General features: G+C 41.9%; 1 protein-coding gene across 1 annotated transcript in view; it reads left to right on the plus strand.

Annotated features, from left to right (window-relative positions):
* The window catches only part of LOC128661461 (cytoplasmic dynein 1 intermediate chain 1-like), a 711,349-nt gene that overhangs the window by 411,731 nt on the left and 273,033 nt on the right, over positions 1-26,585 (plus strand). Inside the window, exons 6-7 of the mRNA XM_053715712.1 lie at positions 16,458-16,547; positions 19,134-19,296. Of these exons, the coding sequence (XP_053571687.1) occupies positions 16,458-16,547; positions 19,134-19,296 (253 nt within the window). The remainder of the gene's footprint in view (positions 1-16,457; positions 16,548-19,133; positions 19,297-26,585) is intronic.

The raw sequence follows: 26,585 nt of genomic DNA on the forward strand, positions 1-26,585 counted from the left end.
CCGGTTGTGTTTAGGAAAACTGTATCGCACTGTATCTATCTGTGTCTATGAAAACTGTATCGCACTGTACTGGTCATCTTTATGAAAACTTTATTGCATTGTATTGGTCGGGTTTAGGAAAACTGTAATGCCCTGTACTGCCCGTGTTTAGTAAATCTGTATCTCACTGTACTGGTAGTGTTTAGGAAAACTGTATTACACTATATTGATTGTGTTTAGAAAAACTATATGGTACTGTATTGGTTGTGTTTAGGAAAACTGTATTGCACTGTACTGGTCATGTTTCTGAAAACTGTATTGCACTGTCCTGACGTGTTTAGGAAAACGTTACCACACTGTATCTATCATGTCTATGAAAACTGATTGTGTTTAGGGAAACTGTATTGAACTGTACTGGGTCTGTTTATTAAAAACTGTATCACACTGTACTGGCGTGTTTAGGAAAACTATATTGCACTGTACTGGTCATGTTTCTGAAAACTGTATTGCACTGTCCTGACGTGTTTAGGAAAACTGTATCACACTGTATTTATCATGTCTATGAAACTGATTGTGTTTAGGGGAAACTGGTATTGAACTGTACTGGTTGTGTTTAGGAGGGAAACTGTATTGCACTGTACTGGTCATGTTTCTGAAAACTGTATTGCACTGTTCCTGACCTGTTTAGGAAAACTGTACACACTGTATCTATCATGTCTATGAAACTGATTGTGTTTAGGGGAAACTGTATTGAACTGCACTGGGTCTGTTTATAAAAAACTGTATCACACTCTACTGGCGTGTTTAGGGAAAACTATATTTGCACTGTACTGGTTGTGTTTAAGAAAACTTTATCGCACTTTACTGGTCATGTTGTTATGAAAAACTGTATCGTACTGTACTGGTTCGTGGTTTAGGGAAACTGTATAGCCTGTACTGGTCGTGTTTAGGGAACTGGTATCGCACTGTACTGGTCGTGTTTAGGGAAACTGTATTGCGTTGTACTGGTCGTGTTAAGGAAAAACTGTATTGCACTGTACTGGCGTGTTTTAAGAAAACTGTATCGTACTGTATCTATCTTGTCTATGAAACTTTATCGCACTGTACTGGTCATGTTTATGAAAACTATTGCACTGTATTGGTCGGGGTTTATGAAAACTGTATTGCACTGTATTTGTCAGGTTTAGGAAAACTGTATTGCACTGTACTGGCCGTGTTAAGAAAAACTGTATCACACTGTACTGGTTGTGTTTAGGAAAACTGAATAGCACTGTACTGGTCATGTTTATGAAAACTGTATTGCACTGTACTGGCGTGTTTAGGAAAACTGTATTGCACTGTATTGATTGTGTTTAGGAAAACTGTATCACACTGTACTGATTGTGTTTAGGAAAACTATATTGCACTGTACTGGTTGTGTTTAGGAAAACTGTATCGCACTGTACTGGTTGTGTTTCTGAAAACTGTGTCGTACTGTACTGGTCGTGTTTAGGGAAACTGTATCGCACTGTACTGGCCGTGTTTAGGGAAACTGTATCACACTGTACTGGTCGTGTTTATGAAAACTATTGCTGGAACAATATCAGTATTCAACTGACGTTGATGTACACCTGTTAAGCACTCACTTTCCTGTAATAAAATTAGAAGGAATAGACTTCTGGATGGAGTGTGGAGCTAGAATTGATAAAATTTAACCTTTAATAGAAATTTTAAAATGGTACATACAGACAAGGACAAAACATTTAAAATATACGTCTGCTATTTAAATTCAATTAAATAGGTTGCAATCTATAATACTTGGATTGGGAATAATAGGTAATATCACACAATGGGAATGGAATTATAGTTGATAGCCTGATATGTTGGTTTTTGGATACACCTACAATCCTCAGGTATGGCAGTATATCTACATAAAGTTGGTAAAATAACAGGTTGGGTAAAGTAAATAGTAACTTAGTCGGAAAAATAATAAGGTTTCGAGCTATTGTTTAATCTCACTTATAGTGATCTAGTTACATTATATTTTAGGTGAATATTATACTTTATTAAATGCCCCACCTACTGAATAATACGTGCCGTGGGCATATCGTGTCTTAATAGTTTTCTTCCTTAAACGTTATTCAGTACTGCTGGCATTAAATGATGCCTGTGTAATATCCTGAAGATGTACAGGATATGGTTCATGTATATTGGGGATTAGTGAGTTAATTAACTGGTCATACTAGCAAATATCTACATTATTCCATTGCCCCAAATGTTGCTTATCCACCGCGGTAATATGTACGAATAAATCAAAGATTGTACTTTATGATTTGAAGGCACTATTATAGGATAGCTTAATCTAAATCAGACATCCGATTAATATAAAGTATCGGTATTGTTTAGTAGCCCCCAATATCGCTTATTCACTGCAGCGATACCCAGAGGCTAGAGTTGGAGGTTTAAGATTTGCAGGTTAAAGGTACTATATTATGCACTGACTTAATCTGTGTAAAGTATCAAATTACTGGAAAATATCGGTATTATTCGGTTACCGCAAATGCTAAAAGTTAATTACAATAATGTCCAGACTGATATCAGAAGTTGGTGTTTACGATTGACAGTCACTGTGGTGTAGCCGCTAGTTACGCTTAGCTATCCAGATACAATTGGGTATTTAGTTACAAGTGCTGCAACATTTGTATACAATCATTGGCTCTTTTTATTGCAACTTATTCATTAAATGTTTGGTGTGGTTATACAGGTAGAAATGTTTTTGAAGTGGAAGTATCACTTGCCTTTACGCTATTATAAACTTATGCAACTTAGCTTTGCTTGTTTCAACTAAATATTAACCTGTGCTTGTGATCCTGTAAGAATATCAAGCAATAGCATATATGATGTTTGAAATATAGTTTTCGTAAGCTACAGTATATTAATGCTGTAGAGATATAGCATAAAGTTATAACTAATTTTTGTGGTGTAATTTGACAGTTGCTTATTTTTGTTCATTGAGGCTGGATGCTAAGATTTACCGGCCTATACCTTTGGGATTAAATACTCATTGGTTACTTTAAAGGTAAATGCTAGCGGTTTACTTTAAATATATTAGAGTGCTGCTTAAGGACTATCGATCTGTGCCTCAGGCTGTAAGTTAAATATGAACTTAACGTGCGTTGATGTTCAGCTAGTAGTAATACCTAATTATTACTGGCCTATACCTTTGGAAGATTTTGCCTTGTTTAATATCGTTACTGGCCTATACCTTAGAGGACTAATATTTACTCACATGAAACAACCTAGGGTTGCCGGTCTATATCTCAAAGGTTCTGATGCCTATTATAGTTACCCTCGATACCGGGCAAAGTAAATGATAATTAAAAGTCTATATAATAAAACATTCTGACATTAGAACAACATATAATAGGGGTTTGATTAAACAAACTATGGTATTTTCCTATACCGGCCTATACCTTTAAGGATGTTTGGGTTGCTATCATTACCAGCCTATACCATTGCTATAAATAGATGTTATCAACGTTTTGATGAGGGTTACAATATTGAGTTGCCGATTTAAGATAACTGTCAGTATCTAGGTTGTGCTAGTATTACTTCCCATTCCCTTAAACTTAAGTAATAAATTATACCTAGGTGGAAGTGGCAAAGAGAGCCATAATTATTTCAACTAATAAGCTTGTAAATCTGTGAAACATTTCCACCTAGGGTTAGTATTTTTAAAGAGCAGACAAGCTAAAATTACATGTTGCCACAGTAACATTGGTCGGGTTTAGAAGAACTGTTTCACACTGTACTGGTTGTGTTTAGGAAAACTGTATTACACTGTATTTATTGTGTTAAGGAAAATTGTATTGCACTGTATTGATTGTGTTTAGGAAAACTGTATCACACTGCACTGGTTGTGTTTAGGAAAACGGTATTGCAACTGTACTGGCGTGTTTAGAAAAGCTGTATAACACTATATCTATCTTGTCTATGAAAACTGTATTGCACTGTATTGGGCGTGTTTAGGAAAACTGTATCGCACTATACTGGTCGTGTTTAGGGAAACTGTATCGCACTGTAATGGTTGTGTTTATGAAACTGTATCACACTACTGGCGTGTTTAGGAAAGCTGTATTGCACTGTACTGTTCTGTTTATGAAAACTGTATCACAGTGTACTGGCGTGTTTACGAAAAACTGTATTGCACTGTATTGGCGTGTTTAGGAAAACTATATTGCACTGTATTGATTGTGTTTAGGAAAACTGTATTGCACTGTACTGCGTTGAGTTTAGGAAAACTGTATTGCACTGTACTGGTGGTGTTTATGAAAATTGTATTGCACTGTACTGATCGTGTTTATGAAAACTGTATTGCACTGTACTGGTTTTATTTATGATGGTTTGGGTTTATGAAAACTGTATTGCACTGTATTGGTCGGGTTTATGAAAACTGTATTGCACTATACTGGTCGTGTTTAGTAAAACTGTATCGCACTGTACTGGTCGTGTTTAGTAAAACTGTATCGCACTGTACTGGTCGTGTTTAGTAAAACTGTATTGCACTGTATTGATTGTGTTTAGGAAAACTGTATTGCACTGTACTGGTTTGTGTTTAGGAAAACTGTATTGCACTGTACTGGTGGTGTTTATGAAAATTGTATTGCACTGTACTGATCGTGTTTATGAAAACTGTATTGCACTGTTACTGGTTTTATTTATGAAAACTGTATCGCACTTTACTGGCGTGTTTAGGAAATCTATATCGCAATGTACTGGTTGTGTTTAGGAAAACTGTATCGTTCTGTACTGATCGTGTTTAGAAAAGCTGTGTCGCACTGTACTGGTCGTTTTTAGGAAAACTATATCGCACTATACTGGGCGTGTTTATGAAAACTGTATCGTACTGTACTGGGCATGTTTAGTGAAACTTTATCACACTGTACTGGTCGTGTTTGCGAAAACTGTATTGCACTGTACAATGCAATACCATTTTTAACACTTAAATACTGGTTATAGAAAAGTATAGAAAGTTTAGAATTAATTAAGCTCCCAAGGGGATTGCACAAAATCTCCTTCACATTCAGGGTCCTGCATAGTGAGCCTAAACATCCCTCAAGCTAAAAAATGTATTTATAACATTTTTTGAGGGACCAAGCAGAACTGACAAAAACTTCTTAGATAATCTTGCCAGAGCAGAGAGGTTTAGATCATTGGGCCCTAAGTAATGGTCTTATTGTGGTATACAGTGAGAGAAAAGATTAGGAGGATTTTTAGTAAATATAGAGATAAGCTCTCCAAGCAAGCTCAGCTCATTGATTAGGTTGCAGTTTCAATGACCAGAGACAGACATTTCATATAGAAAATGTACCTAAAGGAGCAATTTCCCATCAATTTTAAAGTCTGCCAGCTGGTATAACAAGTCATTGAAAACACATCACATCAAACTAATCTTACAGTACATTGTCTCTTTCAGTACATCTAAAAATGGCAATTAGTGAGTTTTGTCTATGCACAAAAGGACAGTTTTTGGGAATCTCAAGTCCTGTATGAGCAGCCTCGATTACTTTAATTATTCCAGTGTTGATGTGATCATTGCTTGAGAGTAAGGCATCTACTTGCATTCGACGGCACCAATACACTCGCCTAAGATCGCCTAACATTGCGGCCGCGGACCTGAATACGTTCTCCAAAGTTACCAAAAAAGCCTGTCAAAGTACGGTGCGATGAGCAGTGGACTGTTGTTAACTAACAGTCATCGATCTCGCTGCTCTTTGCTTTTGTTCAGCTTTCTTGGTACCCTGTCACTAAACACCCACACTATACTAATACTGTTTACCCCCTATACGCCGCTCCGGACCCCGCCCGCACCTAAATAAAGTTATTAACCCCTAAACCGCCGTTCCTGGAGCCCACCGCAACTCTAATAAATGTATTAACCCCTAAACCGCTGCTCCGGAGCAACCGCAACTCTAATAAATGTATTAACCCCTAAACCTGCTGCTCCTGGAGCCAACGCCACCTAATTAAACATGTTAACCCCTAATCTTCCGCCCCCTATACCGCCGCCACCTACATTAAAGTTATTACCCCCTATCCTGCCGCTCCTGGACCCCGCCGCAACTAAATAAAGTGTTTAACCCCTAAACCGCCCGCTCCTGGACCCCTGCCGCAACTAAATAAAGTGTTTATACCCCTAAACTGCCACTCCCGGAGCCCACCGCCACCTACATTATATTTATTAACCCCTAATCTGCTCCCCCTACACCGCCGCCACTATATTAAATGTATTAACCCCTAAACCTAAGTCTAACACTAACCTAACACCCCCTAACTTAAATATAATTTAAATAAATCTAAATAAATTTATTCCTATTTAAAATTAAATACTTACCTAGAAAATAAACCCTAAGATAGCTACAATATAACTAATAGTTACATTGTAGCTATCTTAGGATTTATTTTTATTTTACAGGCAACTTTGCATTTATTTAAATTAGGTAGAATAGTTATTAAATAGTTATTAACTATTTAATAACTTCCTAGTTAAAATAAAGACAATATACCTGTAAAATAAAACCTAACCTAAGTTACAATTACACCTAACACTACACTATAATTAAATAAATTAAGTAAACTAAATACAATTAAAAACAATTATCTAAAGTACAAAAAAAGCAAACACTAAATTACAGAAAATAATAAAATAATTACAAGTTTTTTAACTAATTACACCTAATCTAATACCCCTAATAAAATAAAAAAAGCCTCCCCAAATAATAAAAATCCTACCCTATACTAAATTACGAATAGCCCTTAAAATGGCCTTTTGTGGGGCATTGCCCCAAAGTAATCAGCTCTATTACCTGAAAAAAAGTACAATACCCCCCCAACATTAAAACCCACCATCCACACACCCACCCTACTCTAAACCCACCCAATCCCCCCTTATAAAAACCTAACACTAACCCCTTGAAGATCATCCCTACCTTGAGACGTCTTCACCCAACCGGGCCGAAGTCCTCAACGAAGCGAAGTGGTCCTCCAGACGGGCAGAAGTATTCATCCAAGCCGGGCAGAAGAGGTCCCTCCAGACGGGCAGAAGTCTTCATCCAGGCGGCATCTTCTATCTTCATCCATCCGGCGCGGGAGCGGGTCCATCTTCAAGACATCCGATGCGGAGCATCCTCTTCCAACGACATCCGACGACTGAATGACGGTTCCTTTAAATGACGTCATCCAAGATGGCGGACCTTGAATTCCGATTGGCTGATAGAATTAAGGTATGAATAATCCTGCATCAGCCAATAGGATTTTTCCTACCTTAATTCCGATTGGCTGATAGGAATTAAAGGGACGCCATCTTGGATGATGTCATTTAAAGGAACCGTCATTCAGTAGTAAGCTGACAATGTTGTCTCATTTATTTCTCTTAAACTGCTTTCAAGTTTTCTCTTTTGCATTGTTTGTTCTGTAATGTCTTAAAAGTATTCGTAATTTTGGCTTGTTCTATATGCAGAGAAGTGAACTGCTATGAGATCAGGTCCGCCAGACATCGCTGAATGCGGGGAGCAATACGCTCTCCGTATTCAGCATTGCACCAGCAGCTCTTGTGAGCTGCTGGTGCAACGCCGCCCCCTGCAGACTCGCAGCCAATCGGCCGCCAGCAGGGGGTGTCAATCACCCGATCGTACTCGATTGGGTTGAATTCCGGCGATTCCCTGTCCGCCTCATCAGAGCAAGCGGACATGGGTTTTGGAGCAGCGGGCCATTAGACCTCTGCTTCATAACTGATGTTACTAACGAGCCTGCAGGCTCGCCAGAAACACGGCCCTCAAGCTCCGTATGGAGCTTGATAGATAGGCCCCATCGTCTCTGATTATAGTACAGCTTACAGAGATAAAGCACAAGCTTGAGATGTGCATGTGTGAATTTACATTTTAAATAGGAGCATTTTTGCAATACACTAACATTAGCAAAAATCCTTCTAGTAAAAGTTATTACTGTTTTCTGCAGCATACGCAGATATGCTGTGAGTTCCCTGTGCACCAGCATTCAACACCACACATTCTCAAAAGAGTCAACAGTGGCTTGAATGACACAAATTCTTCCCTGATGTCATACACACAGCCATCAGCTCTCTTAAGACCGCTGCTTCATAACGGCTGTTTCCAACAAGCCTAAAGGCTCTCGCGGAAACAGGGCATCAGGGGCCATTCGGCCCTTGATAAATTGGCCCCATAGTGTTCAGAATCCTGATCCTCTAGTGACTTGTAGCATATGCGCATATGCTGCTGAAATAGTATATTGCAAAAATACTTCTATTTAATTTGCAATGCTTTCCATGTACATTTCTTTTTTGACCTTTCTATGAGGTTTGAAAGCTGGGAGTGACCCAGTTTCATAGAATGACCAAGTAACTGGATAATCTGTTAGTGAATCTATCCAAGTGTGCAAACAATATCACTGTAAAACTCCCACACAGTAGATAGGGAAATATCTATAATATTTTTTTTTTTTTTAAAGGACATGAAACCCAACATTTTTCTTTCATGATTCAGATAGAACATACAGTTTAAACAAGCTTCCAATTTACTTCTATCTAATTTCTTCATTCTTTTGGTATCTTTTGTTAAAAAAGCATACCTAAGTGGGCTCAGGAGGTGGGAGCTAGATGCTGATTGATGGGCTGCACATATATACCTCTTGTGATTGACTTATTGATGTGTTCAGCTAGCTCCCAATAATGCATTAATGCTCCTTTAGGGAGAAAATACCAAGAGAATGAAGCAAATAATAAAAGTAAATTGTAAAGTGTTTACAAATGTATGCTCTGTCTGAATCATAAAAGAAAGATTGTGGGTTTCCTGTTCCTTTAAATAATCTTTTCTCTAATAATACTTTTATGAAGATGGATTATGAGAGAATACAAGATTCATGTACTTTCAATACTATTATTGACCTTTATTCACTTCAGTGTATAACTGGCTGCAAACAATGTATCAGGCAAGCCAGCAGACTCATTGACCATAAAATCCACTTCTATCAAGTAGATATTCTATAAAGTCCCTTATGGTTTATATTCCTGTCATTTAGATGAATTTATATATAAAGTTGTATTTCCCATTGGGGATAAGCAGCTTTAGTTAAAACTGATGCTGACAGTTTTAAGATATAAAGAAAAAGCTGTCTCAGACTAAATAACGATATGTGATATGACATTAAAGAAATTCCTCTTCAGCAGTAGTAATATAATCCGCAGTCATCAGCTATGCACAAGAGAATTGTTTCCATCCCATAGAATGGAATTCAAATGAACCCTATAATGTGGGATTCCCAAAAATGTAAGAATGTGAATTACACATTTTTAATGCAGGATCATGAACTGTTTTGATTGCTGTTGCTGCGATGTTATGAAACATATTAACCCCTTCATCTTTAATTCATTGTTACTCCCATGCTAAAGCTGTGTAATATTTTTGTGTTCTATCATTTTGACTACCAGTATCAGTGCGTTCTCTAGTTTACCAAGTAAAATCATGCTCAGTATATTATGTACTTTTAGAAAATATGTCTAGTTTTTTAGATATTCTTATTTATTAATTAAAATGATTTAACTTCTAATCAAAGACCTGTGCCTTTACTTCTTTTTAAATGCATTTAAATGCACACCCCTCGTAACATATATTCCAACTTTTCCAAGAGTCTTTGGGATTAAGAAGGTGAGGGGACCCAGCAATGGAGCAACTTGGAGGCAGAGCCTAAACAGCTGGAGGCCAGAACATATGGGACAGGGAGGAGCTTGCATGGCAATAGCGTGGTAAGGGCCAGTACAATTATAAGTAAGTGAGAGGGAAGAACAGTGGTGTTGAACTTCATGATTATCCAGGAATGCATAGTGTCTACTATAATGTTTGGTGGAGGAGGGAAAATGTTTCCAAGACTGTTTTCAGGATTGGGCTTGACTTTCAACTGGAGTGAAGGGTCATCTTAATGTTACAGGATACAAATACATTTTGTACTATTGGGTGCTTCTAACTTTGTGCCAACACTTTTGGAAAGCATTTTCCTGTTCCAGCATGACTATGCCCCTGTGCACAAAACAAGGTCCATCTAAACATGGTTTGACAAGTTTGGTGTCGCAGGACACAGAGCCCTGACCTCAACCCCATTGAACTCCTTTGGATTATATTGGAACACAGATTACAAGCTAGACCTCCTTGTCCAACATCAATGCCTCACCAATTGCTTAGTAGACTTATCCTTTGATTCTGGCATGATGAAGATGAACAGATATCATTATTTTAAAAAGGAAATACAGAAAGTAAAATGTTCTTTGTAGCAATTGGCTGCATTGCATAACTATGCAATGTGTGACAGTGTTTGTTACTTATATACACAAGCAAACAAGGTATCTTTAACCATTTTTTATATAAAAAGTTCCTTTTGTTACACATACATATATAACAATATTATAAAGCTACTTTAAAGGGATATTGGGGCCAATTTAAAGTCAAACAAAACTGCACAGACTGTAAACCAGTTTTGGAAAGAAATCTATTATTGACTATTCTGTATAAATCAGTTGTAAAGACATCCATAACAATCGACTTTTACAGACAAAGTAGATTTCAAGCTGCATTTATCAGAAAATCAGCAACATGCTGAGTATAGACAATCTATTATCCACAAAACACAGACTTGTAGCTATCTTGATTAATAGGCATTAATAGGAAGTGTAAAACTGCAGTATTAGATTGAATTTAAATGTAAACACTTAGGCCTAGATTACAAGTGGAGCACAAAAATATAAGTGCTATTGTGCGTTAACAATGCTCTAGCACCAGATAGAACTTCTATTTTTGCACTCATATTATAAGTCCAAAGTTATTTGTTATAGCGAGCGCTAACATCTGCATGTCAGATAGCACAGGTGCGCTAAATCGCTGAAATAATAGCCTTCTATGGGGCATGCAGTTAAATCATGTTGGATATCGCTTGGGTATAAGCCGGGGCTTGCAAACCTGTTCTCAGGCCTCCCTAACAGGGCATATTTTCAGGATTGTCTTGGGTGAGAGTAGGTAAAATAACCATGGTTACTGATCAGCTGATTATTTCACCTGTGCTCCAGTTCAGATAGCCTGAAAATCTGACCTGTTAGGGAGCCCTGAGGGCAGGTTTGAAAACCCCTTCTATAAGTTAATGCTGCACTAAGCCAAGGGAGTGCAAGCAGCGGAGGGTAAGTCTTTGTGTAATTCTTTGTGTAAATCTTTGTGTAATTCTTTGTGTAATTCTTTGTGTGATTCTTTGTGTAATTCTTTGCTATACTATTAATAATAATAATGGTTTACTTCAGGTCTTATAAAGTGTTACATTTTACAGCAGTATGTTGATTGCGTTTGAGTGCAACACTTAACTCACCACTTGTAATTTTAGCATATTGTGTGCAATAATGGTGCTCCCTGCGCTATCCGTTAAAAGCATAGGGCACTAAAATAAATTTCAGTTGTGTTAAGATGCTTTGGTTAAAATATTTAACCATACACTTTTAATACCAGATTGTGTCTTTTTCTTTAGTGAGGTTGGGCAATCTCGGCTATTGAGCATCACTTGTAATCTAACCATAAACAAATGTTAATCTATTTCAGCATGTGCCACTGTCTGGGCTGTTCTTGCTACTTTTCTAACAAAAGAACTTGCCATCAAGATGATGGGGAACTTCTGCCTTGTGTTTTAATATGAATGAACCACAGGGCTTGTTTATATGGATAGCAATTTCACACATTATACTTAGAGTATGTCTGGCAAAGACAAGAAAACTGCAACTGCATGTTTTTTATGTAACAAATCATGCGCCTGGTGAAAGGTTCCAAAAAAACTAGTGAGAATATCGACTCTTGAATTTCAAGTGTGTTTTGATGCAAAATGGCTCCTTTATTTGTCCCTTATTGTCCTCAGAAGAAGAGATTAGGTAGTGGAAAAGTTTTGTTTCAACATAATAATGCCCATTACTTTAAAGAAACTCAGTGGAACTGGGAGGAAAATGGATATTGTGAAGTATTTTTTTTCATTAAACATAATTAAAAAAATGAATACTACAATCTCAAAGTGTCTATTGTCACTTTAACCTATACTGTTATACTCTATAAATACTATTTCACAAAGTATCACTAATTTAACAATAAGATGATTCATTAAATTTATCTAATATTAAATCTATATCTATTGTCTAATGCCACTTTAACCTATACTGTTATACTCTATAAATACTATTTCACAAAGTATCACTAATTTAACAATATGATGATTAATGAAATGTATCTAATATTAAATCTATATCTAGACTGCAGAAATGTGAATGGACTTAATTATTAAATCACTGACGGCTAGATTTGGAGTTTTGTCGGTAACGACCCGAAAAACTAACGCCGGCTTTTTTCTGGTCGCACCATAAAAATAACTCTGGTATTGAGAGTCCACATAAAGGCTGCGTTAGGCTCCAAAAAAGGAGCGTAGAGCATTTTTAACGCAGCTTCAACTCTCGATACCAGAATTGCTTACGGACGCGGCCAGCCTCAAAAACGTGCTCGTGCACGATTCTCCCATAGGAAAAAATGGGGCTGTTTGAGCTGAAAAAAAACCTAACACCTGCAAAAAAGCCGCGTTCAGCTCCTAACGCAGCCTCATTGTTTGCTATGCGGTAACACTTCCTACGTCTGCACCTAACACCCTAACATGTACCCCGAGTCTAAACACCCCTAACCTTACACTTATTAACCCCTAATCTGCCGTCCCCGCTATCGCCGACCCCTGCATATTATTATTAACCCCTAATCTGCCGCTCCGTAAACCGCCGCTACTTACATTATCCCTATGTACCCCTAATCTGCTGCCTAACATCGCCGACCCCTATATTATATTTATTAACCCCTAATCTGCCCCCCACAACGTCGCCTCCACCTGCCTACACTTATTAACCCCTAATCTGCCGAGCGGACCTGAGCGCTACTATAATAAAGTTATTAACCCCTAATCCGCCTCACTAACCCTGTAATAAATAGTATTAACCCCTAATCTGCCCTCCCTAAACATCGCCGACACCTAACTTCAATTATTAACCCCTAATCTGCCGACCGGAGCTCACCGCTATTCTAATAAATGTATTAACCCCTAAAGCTAAGTCTAACCCTAACACTAACACCCCCCTAAGTTAAATATAATTTTAATCTAACGAAATTAATTAACTCTTATTAAATAAATTATTCCTAATTAAAGCTAAATACTTACCTGTAAAATAAATCCTAATATAGCTACAATATAAATTATAATTATATTATAGCTATTTAGGATTAATATTTATTTTACAGGTAACTTTGTATTTATTTTAACCAGGTACAATAGCTAAATTAGTTAAAATAATTACAAATTTACCTGTAAAAGAAATCCTAACCTAAGTTACAATTAAACCTAACACTACACTATCAATAAATTAATTAAATACAATTCCTACAAATAAATACAATTAAATAAACTTGCTAAAGTACAAAAAATAAAAAAGAACTAAGTTACAAAAAATAAAAAAATATTTACAAACATAAGAAAAATATTACAACAATTTTAAACTAATTACACCTACTCTAAGCCCCCTAATAAAATAACAAAGCCCCCCAAAATAAAAAAATGCCCTACCCTATTCTAAATAACTAAAGTTCAAAGCTCTTTTACCTTACCAGCCCTGAACAGGGCCCTTTGCGGGCATGCCCCAAGAAATACAGCTCTTTTGCCTGTAAAAAAAACATACAATACCCCCCCCCCAACATTACAACCCACCACCCACATACCCCTAATCTAACCCAAACCCCCCTTAAATAAACCTAACACTAAGCCCCTGAAGATCTTCCTACCTTATCTTCACCATACCAGGTTCACCGATCCGTCCTGAAGAGCTCCTCCGATGTCCTGATCCAAGCCCAAGCGGGGGGCTGAAGAGGTCCATGATCCGGATGAAGTCTTCATCCAAGCGGGAGCTGAAGAGGTCCATGATCCGGATGAAGTCTTCTATCAACGGCATCTTCAATCTTCTTTCTTCCGGATCCATCTTGCAGACCTCCGACGCGGAACATCCTGCTGGCCCGACGGACTAACGACGAATGACGGTTCCTTTAAGGGACGTCATCCAAGATGGCATCCCTCGAATTCCGATTGGCTCCAAGATGGTGTCCCTCGAATTCCGATTGGCTGATAGGATTCTATCAGCCAATCGGAATTCGAGGGACGCCATCTTGGATGACGTCCCTTAAAGGAACCGTCATTCGTCGTTAGTCCCGTCGGGCCAGCAGGATGTTCCGCGTCGGAGGTCTGCAAGATGGATCCGGAAGAAAGAAGATTGAAGATGCCGTGATAGAAGACTTCATCCGATCATGGACCTCTTCAGCTCCCGCTTGGATGAAGACTTCAGCCGGATCATGGACCTCTTCAGCCCCCCGCTTGGGCTTGGATCAGGACATCGGAGGAGCTCTTCAGGATGGATCGTGAACCTGGTATGGTGAAGATAAGGTAGGAAGATCTTCAGGGGCTTAGTGTTAGGTTTTATTTAAGGGGGGTTTGGGTTAGATTAGGGGTATGTGGGTGGTGGGTTGTAATGTTGGGGGGGGGGTATTGTATGGTTTTTTTACAGGCAAAAGAGCTGTATTTCTTGGGGCATGCCCCGCAAAGGGCCCTGTTCAGGGCTGGTAAGGTAAAAGAGCTTTGAACTTTAGTTATTTAGAATAGGGTAGGGCATTTTTTTATTTTGGGGGGCTTTGTTATTTTATTAGGGGGCTTAGAGTAGGTGTAATTAGTTTAAAATTGTTGTAATATTTTTCTTATGTTTGTAAATATTTTTTATTTTTTGTAACTTAGTTCTTTTTTATTTTTTGTACTTTAGCAAGTTTATTTAATTGTATTTATTTGTAGGAATTGTATTTAATTAATTTATTGATAGTGTAGTGTTAGGTTAATTGTAGGTAGTTTAATTAATTTATTGATAGTATAGTGTTAGGTTTAATTGTAACTTAGGTTAGGATTTCTTTTACAGGTAAATTTGTAATTATTTTAACTATTTTAGCTATTGTACCTGGTTAAAATAAATACAAAGTTACCTGTAAAATAAATATTAATCCTAAAATAGCTATAATATAATTATAATTTATATTGTAGCTATATTAGGATTTATTTTACAGGTAAGTATGTAGCTGTAATTAGGAATAATTTATTTAATAAGAGTTAATTAATTTCGTTAGATTAAAATTATATTTAAGTTAGGGGGGTGTTAGTGTTAGGGTTAGACTTAGCTTTAGGGGTTAATACATTTATTAGAATAGCGGTGAGCTCCGGTCGGCAGATTAGGGGTTAATAATTGAAGTTAGGTGTCGGCGATGTTAGGGAGGGCAGATTAGGGGTTAATACTATTTATTATAGGGTTAGTGAGGCGGATTAGGGGTTAATAACTTTATTATAGTAGCGCTCAGGTCCGGTCGGCAGATTAGGGGTTAATAAGTGTAGGCAGGTGGAGGCGACGTTGAGGGGGGCAGATTAGGGGTTAATAAATATAATACAGGGGTCGGCGGTGTTAGGGGCAGCAGATTAGGGGTACATAAGGATAACGTAGGTGGCGGCGCTGTGCAGTCGGCAGATTAGGGGTTAATAAGTGTAGGTAGGTGGAGGCGACGTTGTGCGGGGCAGGTTAGGGGTTAATAAATATAATACAGGGGTCGGCGGTGTTAGGGGCAGCAGATTAGGGGTACATAAGGATAACGTAGGTGGCGGTCGGCAGATTAGGGGTTAAAAAAAATTATTCGAGTGTCGGCGATGTGGGGGGACCTCGGTTTAGGGGTACATAGGTAGTTTATGGGTGTTAGTGTACTTTAGAGCACAGTAGTTAAGAGCTTTATAAACCGGCGTTAGCCAGAAAGCTCTTAACTACTGACTTTTTTCCTGCGGCTGGAGTTTTGTCGTTATATGTCTAACGCTCACTTCAGAAACGACTCTAAATACCGGAGTTAGAAAAATCCCATTGAAAAGATAGGATACGCAATTGACGTAAGGGGATCTGCGGTATGGAAAAGTCGCGGCTGAAAAGTGAGCGTTAGACCCTATTTTGAGTGACTCCAAATACCGGCGGTAGCCTAAAACCAGCGTTAGGAGCCTCTAACGCTGGTTTTCACGGCTAACGCCAAACTCCAAATCTAGGCCTGAGGAAGGCCTGCTTCAGATGTTTCAAATACATGAAAATCTCTCCCAGTTTTCTCTACCATTTTTCATTGTAGTTTTTGTTTTCTAAGATTAAATTTCTCCCAAACGTCCTAATCATGAAAGAAAAACTAACCCTTTTTTATATCGGTTTAAGGTATAATGGAATGTAACAATATCTTTATGTTTATGGTTCTAGTTGTTTGTGTTAGAAGATGCATTGCTAATCTCTCATTCTTTACTTTTAACTCTGTGTTTGTATTATTCAGAGGTAGAAGAGGATGAGGAAATGGTGGAACTTAAAACAGACCATGATTCTGAATTGGAAAATCAAGAGAAGAAGGAAGACGCAAAAGAAGGTAACATGCTGATTACTTCCATTTCAAGCTTAAAGTAATAGGTATGTTTAATGTCCTAATTATCCAAACAAGAAATAAATCAACTCTATTAGTTCTACCCGTTAAAACTATATTAATGGTACATTTCAGAGCTTTCTACAATCAGCAACATTTGGTGATCATGACCAAAATGTTACTGCACTTTTTTTGTTTCTTTGATGATTATTTTTTTACTTTTATATTTATAAGTTGTATTCACAAAATGGATAACATCCTTTTAAAAAAAAAAGGCAATGGCAAAAATATAATAATATTCTAGGAAAAATGTGTCGTTTGGTGATTGTTGATATATATATATATATATATATATATATATAGACAGCAAGCAGGCCAGCACTCACGGTTAACATTTTCATCCACCCAGGGTGCTTCCATGGTATTGATAGTAGTAAATATTGTTATTTTGTATTGTCTGACGAAGGGGGTAACACCCGAAACGTTGCATTAAAGGTAACTTTGGAAATCCTGGCGAGGGCATCCCCATTCTTTACTAATATATATATATATAGTAACATTAGAAAAATGTCACATGCATTAGAATAATGTCATCCGCTGTACACAAACCTTAGCCGCTTAATATCATTCCTTTTGTGCAATGCAAAACATGAATTCACACATTGTGGGTCATAGACTCTAACCTTTGAGTGGCATCATACACATTTTTTCTCATGTCATCTAAAATAGGGTTTTAAAAATTGTTCCTGTGTTGAATAAAAATTCTTAGTTACCTTGTAGCTATAATACACAGACTCCACATGTCAGCCCTTTTATCTAAAGACAAAAGGGCCCATTTATCAAGCTCCGAACGGAGCTTGTGGGTCCGTGTTTCTGGCGAGTCTTCAGACTCGCCAGAACAGCAGTTATGAAGCAGCGGTCTAAGACCGCTGCTCCATAACCCTGTGCGCCTGCTCTGAGCAGGCAGACAGGAATCACTGGAATTCAACCCGATGGAATACGATCGGGTTAATTGACACCTCCCTGCTGGCGGCCGATTGGCCGTGAGTCAGCAGGGGGCGGCGTTGCACCAGCAGCTCTTGTGAGCTGCTGGTGCAATGCTGAATACGGAGAGCGTATTGCTTTCCGCATTCAGCAAGGTCTTGCAGACCTGATCCGCACTGTTGGATCAGGTCCGCAAGACCTTTGATAAAATATCTGTGCACATACTATACTATAATTGTTTCTCCATCCCTAGTGCTTCAGTCATGTGTATAGTTTTTTTGTAAGGTTTTTTTTCTGTCTAAAGAACTCAAATAAGGGGCAGTTTGCAGAAGCTTAGATACATGATAATCACAGAGGTAAAAAGAGTATTAAACTGTGTTGGCTATGTAAAACTAGGGAATGGCTAATAAAGGTATTATCTATATTTTAAAACAATAAATATTCTGGTGTAGACTGTCCCTTTAAAACAGTTAGTGAGCAGGCGTGTCTATGTGTTATGTCAATCATATTTCGTAGCAATTCTTTTAGTAAACTGAGAGCATTTCTCAAAATAAATTTTATATTCTCTCACAGACAGTGCTCCGCATGGGAATTTGTCGCTTTCTCCTTCTAGATAAGGACGCTGCTGTGAGATCAAGTCAGCGCGCCACTTGTTATTTAACCATAATGTTTAATGTCCCTTTAATAAACATACAATGCAATAGCACTTACCCTGAATTTCAAATGAGTAATAATAATTAAATGTTTCCTTCCCGAATCATGTGACGCCATCAACTAATCATAAAATTCATATGCATAAATACTGTGCACTCTTGCACATGCTTAGTAAGACATTGTGCATCATAAAGTGTGCTTATAAAAAGACTGTGCACATTTTGGTAATGAAAGTCTATTGGTTTTTTTTTGTTTTTTTTAATTGTGTGCTCTAGCTGAATCATGAGAGTCTAATTTTAACTTTTGGGATTCAGAGTAATATAAGAAGGTCATTTATGTTGGGCTGTTAATAACAAGCACTTTCACAGAATTCTACTTAAGTTTTTAGAATATTGTTCAAGTTAAATTATTTAAAGGGGCATAAAACCCACAATTTTTATTTCAAGATTCAGATAGAGAATACAGAATTACTTCTATTATCTAATTTGTTTCATTCTCTTGGTATCATTTGTTGAAGGAGCAGCAATGCGCTACTGGTTTCTAACAGAACACATGGGTGAGCCAATGACAATCGGTATATATATATGCACCCACAAATCAGCAGCTAGAACCTAGGTTCTTTGCTGCTCCTGAGCTTTCCTAGATAAACCTTTCAGCAAAAGGATAAAAAGAGAAAGAAGCAAATTAAATAATAGAAGTAAATTGGAAAGTTGTTTAAAATTGTAATCTCTATCTGAATCATGAAATAAAAATTTTGGGTTTCATGTCCCTTTTAGTTTCAAGACTACTGGGTGACTTTTGACTGCTGTAGGAGTAAGATAAATTACCTGCCCACATAGCATAATGTAAGCTAATTTTAAATGATAGATTAATGGCATTTATTACATGATCTGACTTGCTGATATAAATTACTTTATAATTATTTGTTTCCTCATATTGTTTTCATTGGAAAAGCTCCTCCAAGAGAACTGACAGAGGAAGAGAAACAACAAGTTTTGCACTCTGAGGAATTTCTCATCTTCTTTGACCGAACCATTCGTGTAATTGAACGCGCACTAGCTGAAGATTCAAATATATTTTTTGACTATAGTGGAAGAGACTTGGAAGATAAAGAAGGGTCAGTGATTTAGACTTTTATGAAATTTTTTAATAAACGTAATGCTAATAATGTCATACTGAATACTATAAAACAAAAAATGTTGTGCTTGTCAGACACATAAAGAGTCATCTGAACTGCAGGTTACATGCTTGGCACTCAAAGGGTTAAAGGAACATTGTAGTGTAATTGTCTTGTCTTCCTATTCTGTTAAGATGATTTATGATCCTCAGTGCTGCAGATCAGACCCCTTGTCCCCCCTTATGACAAGCACAGTGCTGCAGATCAGACCCCTTGTCCCGCCTTATGACAAGCACAGTGCGGCAGATCAGACCCCTTGTCCCGCCTTATGACAAGCACAGTGCTGCAGATCAGACCCCTTGTCCCCCCTTATGACAAGCACAGTGCTGCAGATCAGACCGCTTGTCCCCCTTATGACAAGCACAGTGCTGCAGATCAGACCCCTTGTCCCGCCTTATGACAAGCACAGTGCGGCAGATCAGACCCCTTGTCCCGCCTTATGACAAGCACAGTGCGGCAGATCAGACCCCTTGTCCCGCCTCATGACAAGCACAGTGCTGCAGATCAGACCCCTTGTCCCGCCTTATGACAAGCACAGTGCGGCAGATCAGACCCCTTGTTCCCCTTATGACAAGCACAGTTCTGCAGATCAGACCCCTTGTCCCGCCTTATGACAAGCACAGTGCGGCAGATCAGACCCCTTGTCCCGCCTTATGACAAGCACAGTGCTGCAGATCAGACCCCTTGTCCCGCCTTATGACAAGCACAGTGCTGCAGATCAGACCCCTTGTCCCGCCTTATGACAAGCACAGTGCTGCAGATCAGCACCCCTTGTCCCGCCTTATGACAAGCACAGTGCGGCAGATCAGAACGCTTGTCCCCCCATATGACAAGCACAGTGCTGCAGATCAGACCCCTTGTCCCCCATATGACAAGCACAGTGCTGCAGATCAGACCCCTTGTCCCGCCTTATGACAAGCACAGTGCGGCAGATCAGACCCCTTGTCCCGCCTTATGACAAGCACAGTGCTGCAGATCAGACCCCTTGTCCCGCCTTATGACAAGCACAGTGCTGCAGATCAGACCCCTTGTCCCGCCTTATGACAAGCACAGTGCTGCAGATCAGACCCCTTGTCCCGCCTTATGACAAGCACAGTGCTGCAGATCAGACCCCTTGTCCCCCCATATGACAAGCACAGTGCTGCAGATTAGACCACTTGTCCCCCCATATGACAAGCACAGTGCTGCAGATCAGACCTCTTGTCCCCCCTTATGACAAGCACAGTGCTGCAGATCAGACCCCTTGTTCCCCTTATGACAAGCACAGTGCTGCAGATTAGACTCCTTGTCCCCCCTTATGACAAGCACAGTGCTGCAGATCAGACCCCTTGTCCCGCCTTATGACAAGCACAGTGCTGCAGATCAGACCCCTTGTTCCCCTTATGACAAGCACAGTGCTGCAGATTAGACTCCTTGTCCCCCCTTATGACAAGCACAGTGCTGCAGATCAGACCCCTTGTCCCGCCTCATGACAAGCACAGTGCTGCAGATCAGACCCCTTGTTCCCTTATGACAAGCACAGTGCTGCAGATTAGATCCCTTGTCCCGCCTTATGACAAACAGAGTGCTGTAGGTCAGACCCCTTGTCCCCCCATATGACAAGCACAGTGCTGCAGATCAGACCCCTTGTCCCAAAATATGACAACCACAGTGCTGCAGATCAGACCCCTTGTCCCCCCATATGACAAGCACAGTGCTGCAGATCAGACTCCTTGTCCCGCCTTATGACAAGCACAGTGCTGCAGATCAGACCCCTTGTCCTGCCTTATGACAAGCACAGTGCTGCAGATCAGACCCCTTGTCCCGCCTTATGACAAGCACAGTGCTGCAGATCAGATCCCTTGTCACCCCTTATGACAAGCACAGTGCTGCAGATCAGACCCCTTGTTCCCCTTATGACAAGCACAGTGCTGCAGATTAGACTCCTTGTCCCCCCTTATGACAAGCACAGTGCTGCAGATCAGACCCCTTGTCCCCCCATATGAAAAGCACAGTGCTGCAGATCAGACTCCTTGTCCCGCCTTATGACAAGCACAGTGCTGCAGATCAGACCCCTTGTCCCCCCATATGACAAGCACAGTGCTGCAGATCAGACCCCTTGTTCTCCTTATGACAAGCACAATGCTGCAGATCAGACCGCTTGTCCCCCTTATGACAAGCACAGTGCTGCAGATCAGACCCCTTGTCCCCCCTTATGACCAGCATAATGCTGCAGATCAGACCCCTTGTCCCCCCATATGGCAAGCACAGTGCTGCAGATCAGACCCCTTGTCCCCCATATAACAAGCACAGTGCTGCAGATCAGACCCCTTGTCCCCCTTATGACAAGCACAGTGCTGCAGATCAGACCCCTTGTCCCCCTTATGACAAGCACAGTGCTGCAGATCAGACCCCTTGTCCCCCATATGACAAGCAGAGTGCTGCAGATCAGACCCCTTGCCCCCCCCTTATGACAAGCACAGTGCTGCAGATCAGACCCCTTGTCCCCCCATATGACAAGCACAGTGCTGCAGATCAGAACGCTTGTCCCCCTTATGACAAGCACAGTGCTGCAGATCAGACCCCTTGTCCCCCCTTATGACAAGCACTTTGCTGCAGATTAGACTCCTTGTCCCCCCTTATGACAAGCACAGTGCTGCAGATCAGACCCCTTTTTCCCCTTATGACAAGCACAGTGCTGCAGATCAGACCCCTTGCCCCCCCTTATGACAAGCACAATACTGCAGATCAGACCCCTTGTCCCCCCTTATGACAAGCACAGTGCTGCAGATAGACTCCTTGCCCCCCCTTATGAAAAGCACAGTGCTGCAGATCAGACCCCTTGTCCCCCCTTATGACAAGCACAGTGCTGCAGATCAGACCCCTTGTCCCCCTTATGACAAGCACAGTGCTGCAGATCAGACCCCCTTGTCCCCCCCTTATGACAAGCACCGTGCAGCAGATCAGACCCCTTGTCCTCCCATATGACAAGCACAGTGCTGCAGATCAGACCCCTTGTCCCCCCATATGACAAGCAGAGTGCTTCAGATCAGACCCCTTGTCCCCCATATGACAAGCACAGTGCTTCAGATCAGACCCCTTGTCCCCCCCTTATGACAAGCACAGTGCTGCAGATCAGACCCTTGTCCTCCCATATGACAAGGACAGTGCTGCAGATCAGACCCCTTGTCCCCCCATATGACAAGCACAGTGCTGCAGATCAGACCCCTTGTCCCCCCATATGACAAGAACAGTGCTGCAGATCAGACCCCTTGTCCCAAAATATGACAAGCACAGTGCTGCAGATCAGACCCCTTGTCCCCCCTTATGACAAGCACAGTACTGCAGATCAGACCCCTTGTCCTCCCATATGACAAGCACAGTGCTGCAGATTAGACCCCTTGTCCTCCCATATGACAAGCACAGTGCTGCAGATCAGACCCCTTTCCCCCCCCCCCCCTTATGACAAGCACAGTGCTGCAGATCAGACCCCTTGTCCCCCATATGACAATCACAGGACTGCAGATCAGACATTGTGTCCCCACATGACAAGCACAGTGCTGCAGATCAGAACCCTTTGTCCCCCCATTTGACAAGCACAGTGCTGCAGATCAGACCCCTTGTCCTGCCTTATGACAAGCACAGTGCTGCAGATCAGACCCCTTGTCCCACCTTATGACAAGCACAGTGCTGCAGAGCAGACCCCTTGTCACCCCTTATGACAAGCACAGTGCTGCAGATCAGACCCCTTGTCTGCCATATGACAAGCACAGTGCTGCAGATCAGACCCCTTGTCCCCCCTTATGACAAGCACAGTGCTGCAGATCAGACCCCTTGTCCCCCCATATGACAAGCACAGTGCTGCAGATCAGACCCCTTGTTCCCCTTATGACAAGCACAGTGCTGCAGATCAGACCGCTTGTCCCCCTTATGACAAGCACAGTGCTGCAGATCATACCCCTTGTCCCCCCTTATGACCAGCATAATGCTGCAGATCAGACCCCTTGTCCCCCCATATGGCAAGCACAGTGCTGCAGATCAGACCCCTTGTCCCCCATATAACAAGCACAGTGCTGCAGATCAGACCCCTTGTCCCCCTTATAACAAGCACAGTGCTGCAGATCAGACCCCTTGTCCCCCTTATGACAAGCACAGTGCTGCAGATCAGACCCCTTGTCCCCCATATGACAAGCACAGTGCTGCAGATCAGACCCCTTGCCCCTCCTTATGACAAGCACAGTGCTGCAGATCAGACCCCTTGTCCCCCCATATGACAAGCACAGTGCTGCAGATCAGAACACTTGTCCCCCTTATGACAAGCACAGTGCTGCAGATCAGACCCCTTGTCCCCCCCTTATGACAAGCACTTTGCTGCAGATTAGACTCCTTGTCCCCCCTTATGACAAGCACAGTGCTGCAGATCAGACCCCTTTTTCCCCTTATGACAAGCACAGTGCTGCAGATCAGACCCCTTGCCCCGCCTCATGACAAGCACAGTGCTGCAGATCAGACCCCTTGTCCCCCCTTATGACAAGCACAGTGCTGCAGATTAGACTCCTTGTCCCCCCTTATGAAAAGCACAGTGCTGCAGATCAGACCCCTTGTCCCCCCTTATGACAAGCACAGTGCTGCAGATCAGACCCCTTGTCCCCCTTATGACAAGCACAGTGCTGCAGATCAGACCCCTTGTCCCACCCTTATGACAAGCACCGTGCAGCAGATCAGACCCCTTGTCCTCCCATATGACAAGAACAGTGCTGCAGATCAGACCCCTTGTCCCCCCATATGACAAGCAGAGTGCTTCAGATCAGACCCCTTGTCCCCCCATATGACAAGCACAGTGCTTCAGATCAGACCCCTTGTCCCCCCCCTTATGACAAGCACAGTGCTGCAGATCAGACCCCTTGTCCCCCCATATGACAAGCACAGTGCTGCAGATCAGACCCCTTGTCCCCCCATATGACAAGCACAGTGCTGCAGATCAGACCCCTTGTCCCCCCATATGACAAGAACAGTGCTGCAGATCAGACCCCTTGTCCCAAAATATGACAAGCACAGTGCTGCAGATCAGACCCCTTGTCCCCCCTTATGACAAGCACAGTACTGCAGATCAGACCCCTTGTCCTCCCATATGACAAGCACAGTGCTGCAGATTAGACCCCTTGTCCTCCCATATGACAAGCACAGTGCTGCAGATCAGACCCCTTGTCCCCCCTTATGACAAGCACAGAGCTGCAGATCAGACCCCTTGTCCCCCATATGACAATCACAGGACTGCAGATCAGACATTGTGTCCCCACATGACAAGCACAGTGCTGCAGATCAGAACCCTTGCCCGCTCCTTATGACAAGCACAGTGCTGCAGATCAGACCCTTTGTCCCCCCATTTGACAAGCACAGTGCTGCAGATCAGACCCCTTGTCCTGCCTTATGACAAGCACAGTGCTGCAGATCAGACCCCTTGTCCCGCCTTATGACAAGCACAGTGCTGCAGATCAGACCCCTTGTCACCCCTTATGACAAGCACAGTGCTGCAGATCAGACCCCTTGTTCCCCTTATGACAAGCACAGTGCTGCAGATCAGACCCCTTGTCCCCCCTTATGACCAGCATAATGCTGCAGATCAGACCCCTTGTCCCCCCATATGACAAGCACAGTGCTGCAGATCAGACCCCTTGTCCCCCATATGACAAGCACAGTGCTGCAGATCAGACCCCTTGTCCCCCTTATGACAAGCACAGTGCTGCAGATCAGACCCCTTGTCCCCCTTATGACAAGCACAGTGCTGCAGATCAGACCCCTTGTCCCCCATATGACAAGCACAGTGCTGCAGATCAGACCCCTTGCCCCCCGCATATGACAAGCACAGTGCTGCAGATCAGACCCCTTGTCCCCCCATATGACAAGCACAGTGCTGCAGATCAGAACGCTTGTCCCCCTTATGACAAGCACAGTGCTGCAGATCAGACCCCTTGTCCCCCCTTATGACAAGCACTTTGCTGCAGATTAAACTCCTTATCCCCCCTTATGACAAGCACAGTGCTGCAGATCAGACCCCTTTTTCCCCTTATGACAAGCACAGTGCTGCAGATCAGACCCCTTGCCCCCCCCATATGACAAGCACAGTGCTGCAGATTAGACCCCTTGTCCCCCCTTATGACAAGCACAGTGCTGCAGATTAGACTCCTTGTCCCCCCTTATGAAAAGCACAGTGCTGCAGATCAGACCACTTGTCCCCCCCTTATGACAAGCACAGTGCTGCAGATCAGACCCCTTGTCCTTCTTATGACAAGCACAGTGCTGCAGATCAGACCCCTTGTCCCCCCCTTATGACAAGCACCGTGCAGCAGATCAGACCCCTTGTCCTCCCATATGACAAGCACAGTGCTGCAGATCAGACCCCTTGTCCCCCCATATGACAAGCAGAGTGCTTCAGATCAGACCCCTTGTCCCCCCATATGACAAGCACAGTGCTTCAGATCAGACCCCTTGTCCCCCCCCATATGACAAGCACAGTGCTGCAGATCAGACCCCTTGTCCTCCCATATGACAAGCACAGTGCTGCAGATCAGACCCCTTGTCCCCCCATATGACAAGCACAGTGCTGCAGATCAGAACCCTTGTCCCCCCCATATGACAAGCACAGTGCTGCAGATCAGACCCCTTGTCCCAAAATATGACAAGCACAGTGCTGCAGATCAGACCCCTTGTCCCCCCTTATGACAAGCACAGTACTGCAGATCAGACCCCTTGTCCTCCCATATGACAAGCACAGTGCTGCAGATTAGACCCCTTGTCCTCCCATATGACAAACACAGTGCTGCAGATCAGACCCCTTGCCCCCCCCCCCTTATGACAAGCACAGTGCTGCAGATCAGACCCCTTGTCCCCCATATGACAATCACAGGACTGCAGATCAGACATCGTGTCCCCACATGACAAGCACAGTGCTGCAGATCAGAACCCTTGCCCGCTCCTTATGACAAGCACAGTGCTTCAGATCAGACCCTTTGTCCCCCCATTTGACAAGCACAGTGCTGCAGATTAGACCCCTTGTCCCCCCATATGACAAGAACAGTGCTGCAGATCAGACCCCTTGCCACCCCATATGACAAGCACAGTCCTGCAGATCGGACACCTTGTCCCCCCATATGACAAGCACAGTGCTGCAGATTAGACCCCTTGTCCCCCATATGACAAGCACAGTGCTGCATATCAGACCCCTTGTCCCCCTTATGACAAGCACAGTG

This window comes from Bombina bombina, chromosome 5, assembly GCF_027579735.1.
Source record: "Bombina bombina isolate aBomBom1 chromosome 5, aBomBom1.pri, whole genome shotgun sequence".
Taxonomy (NCBI): Eukaryota; Metazoa; Chordata; class Amphibia; order Anura; family Bombinatoridae; genus Bombina; species Bombina bombina.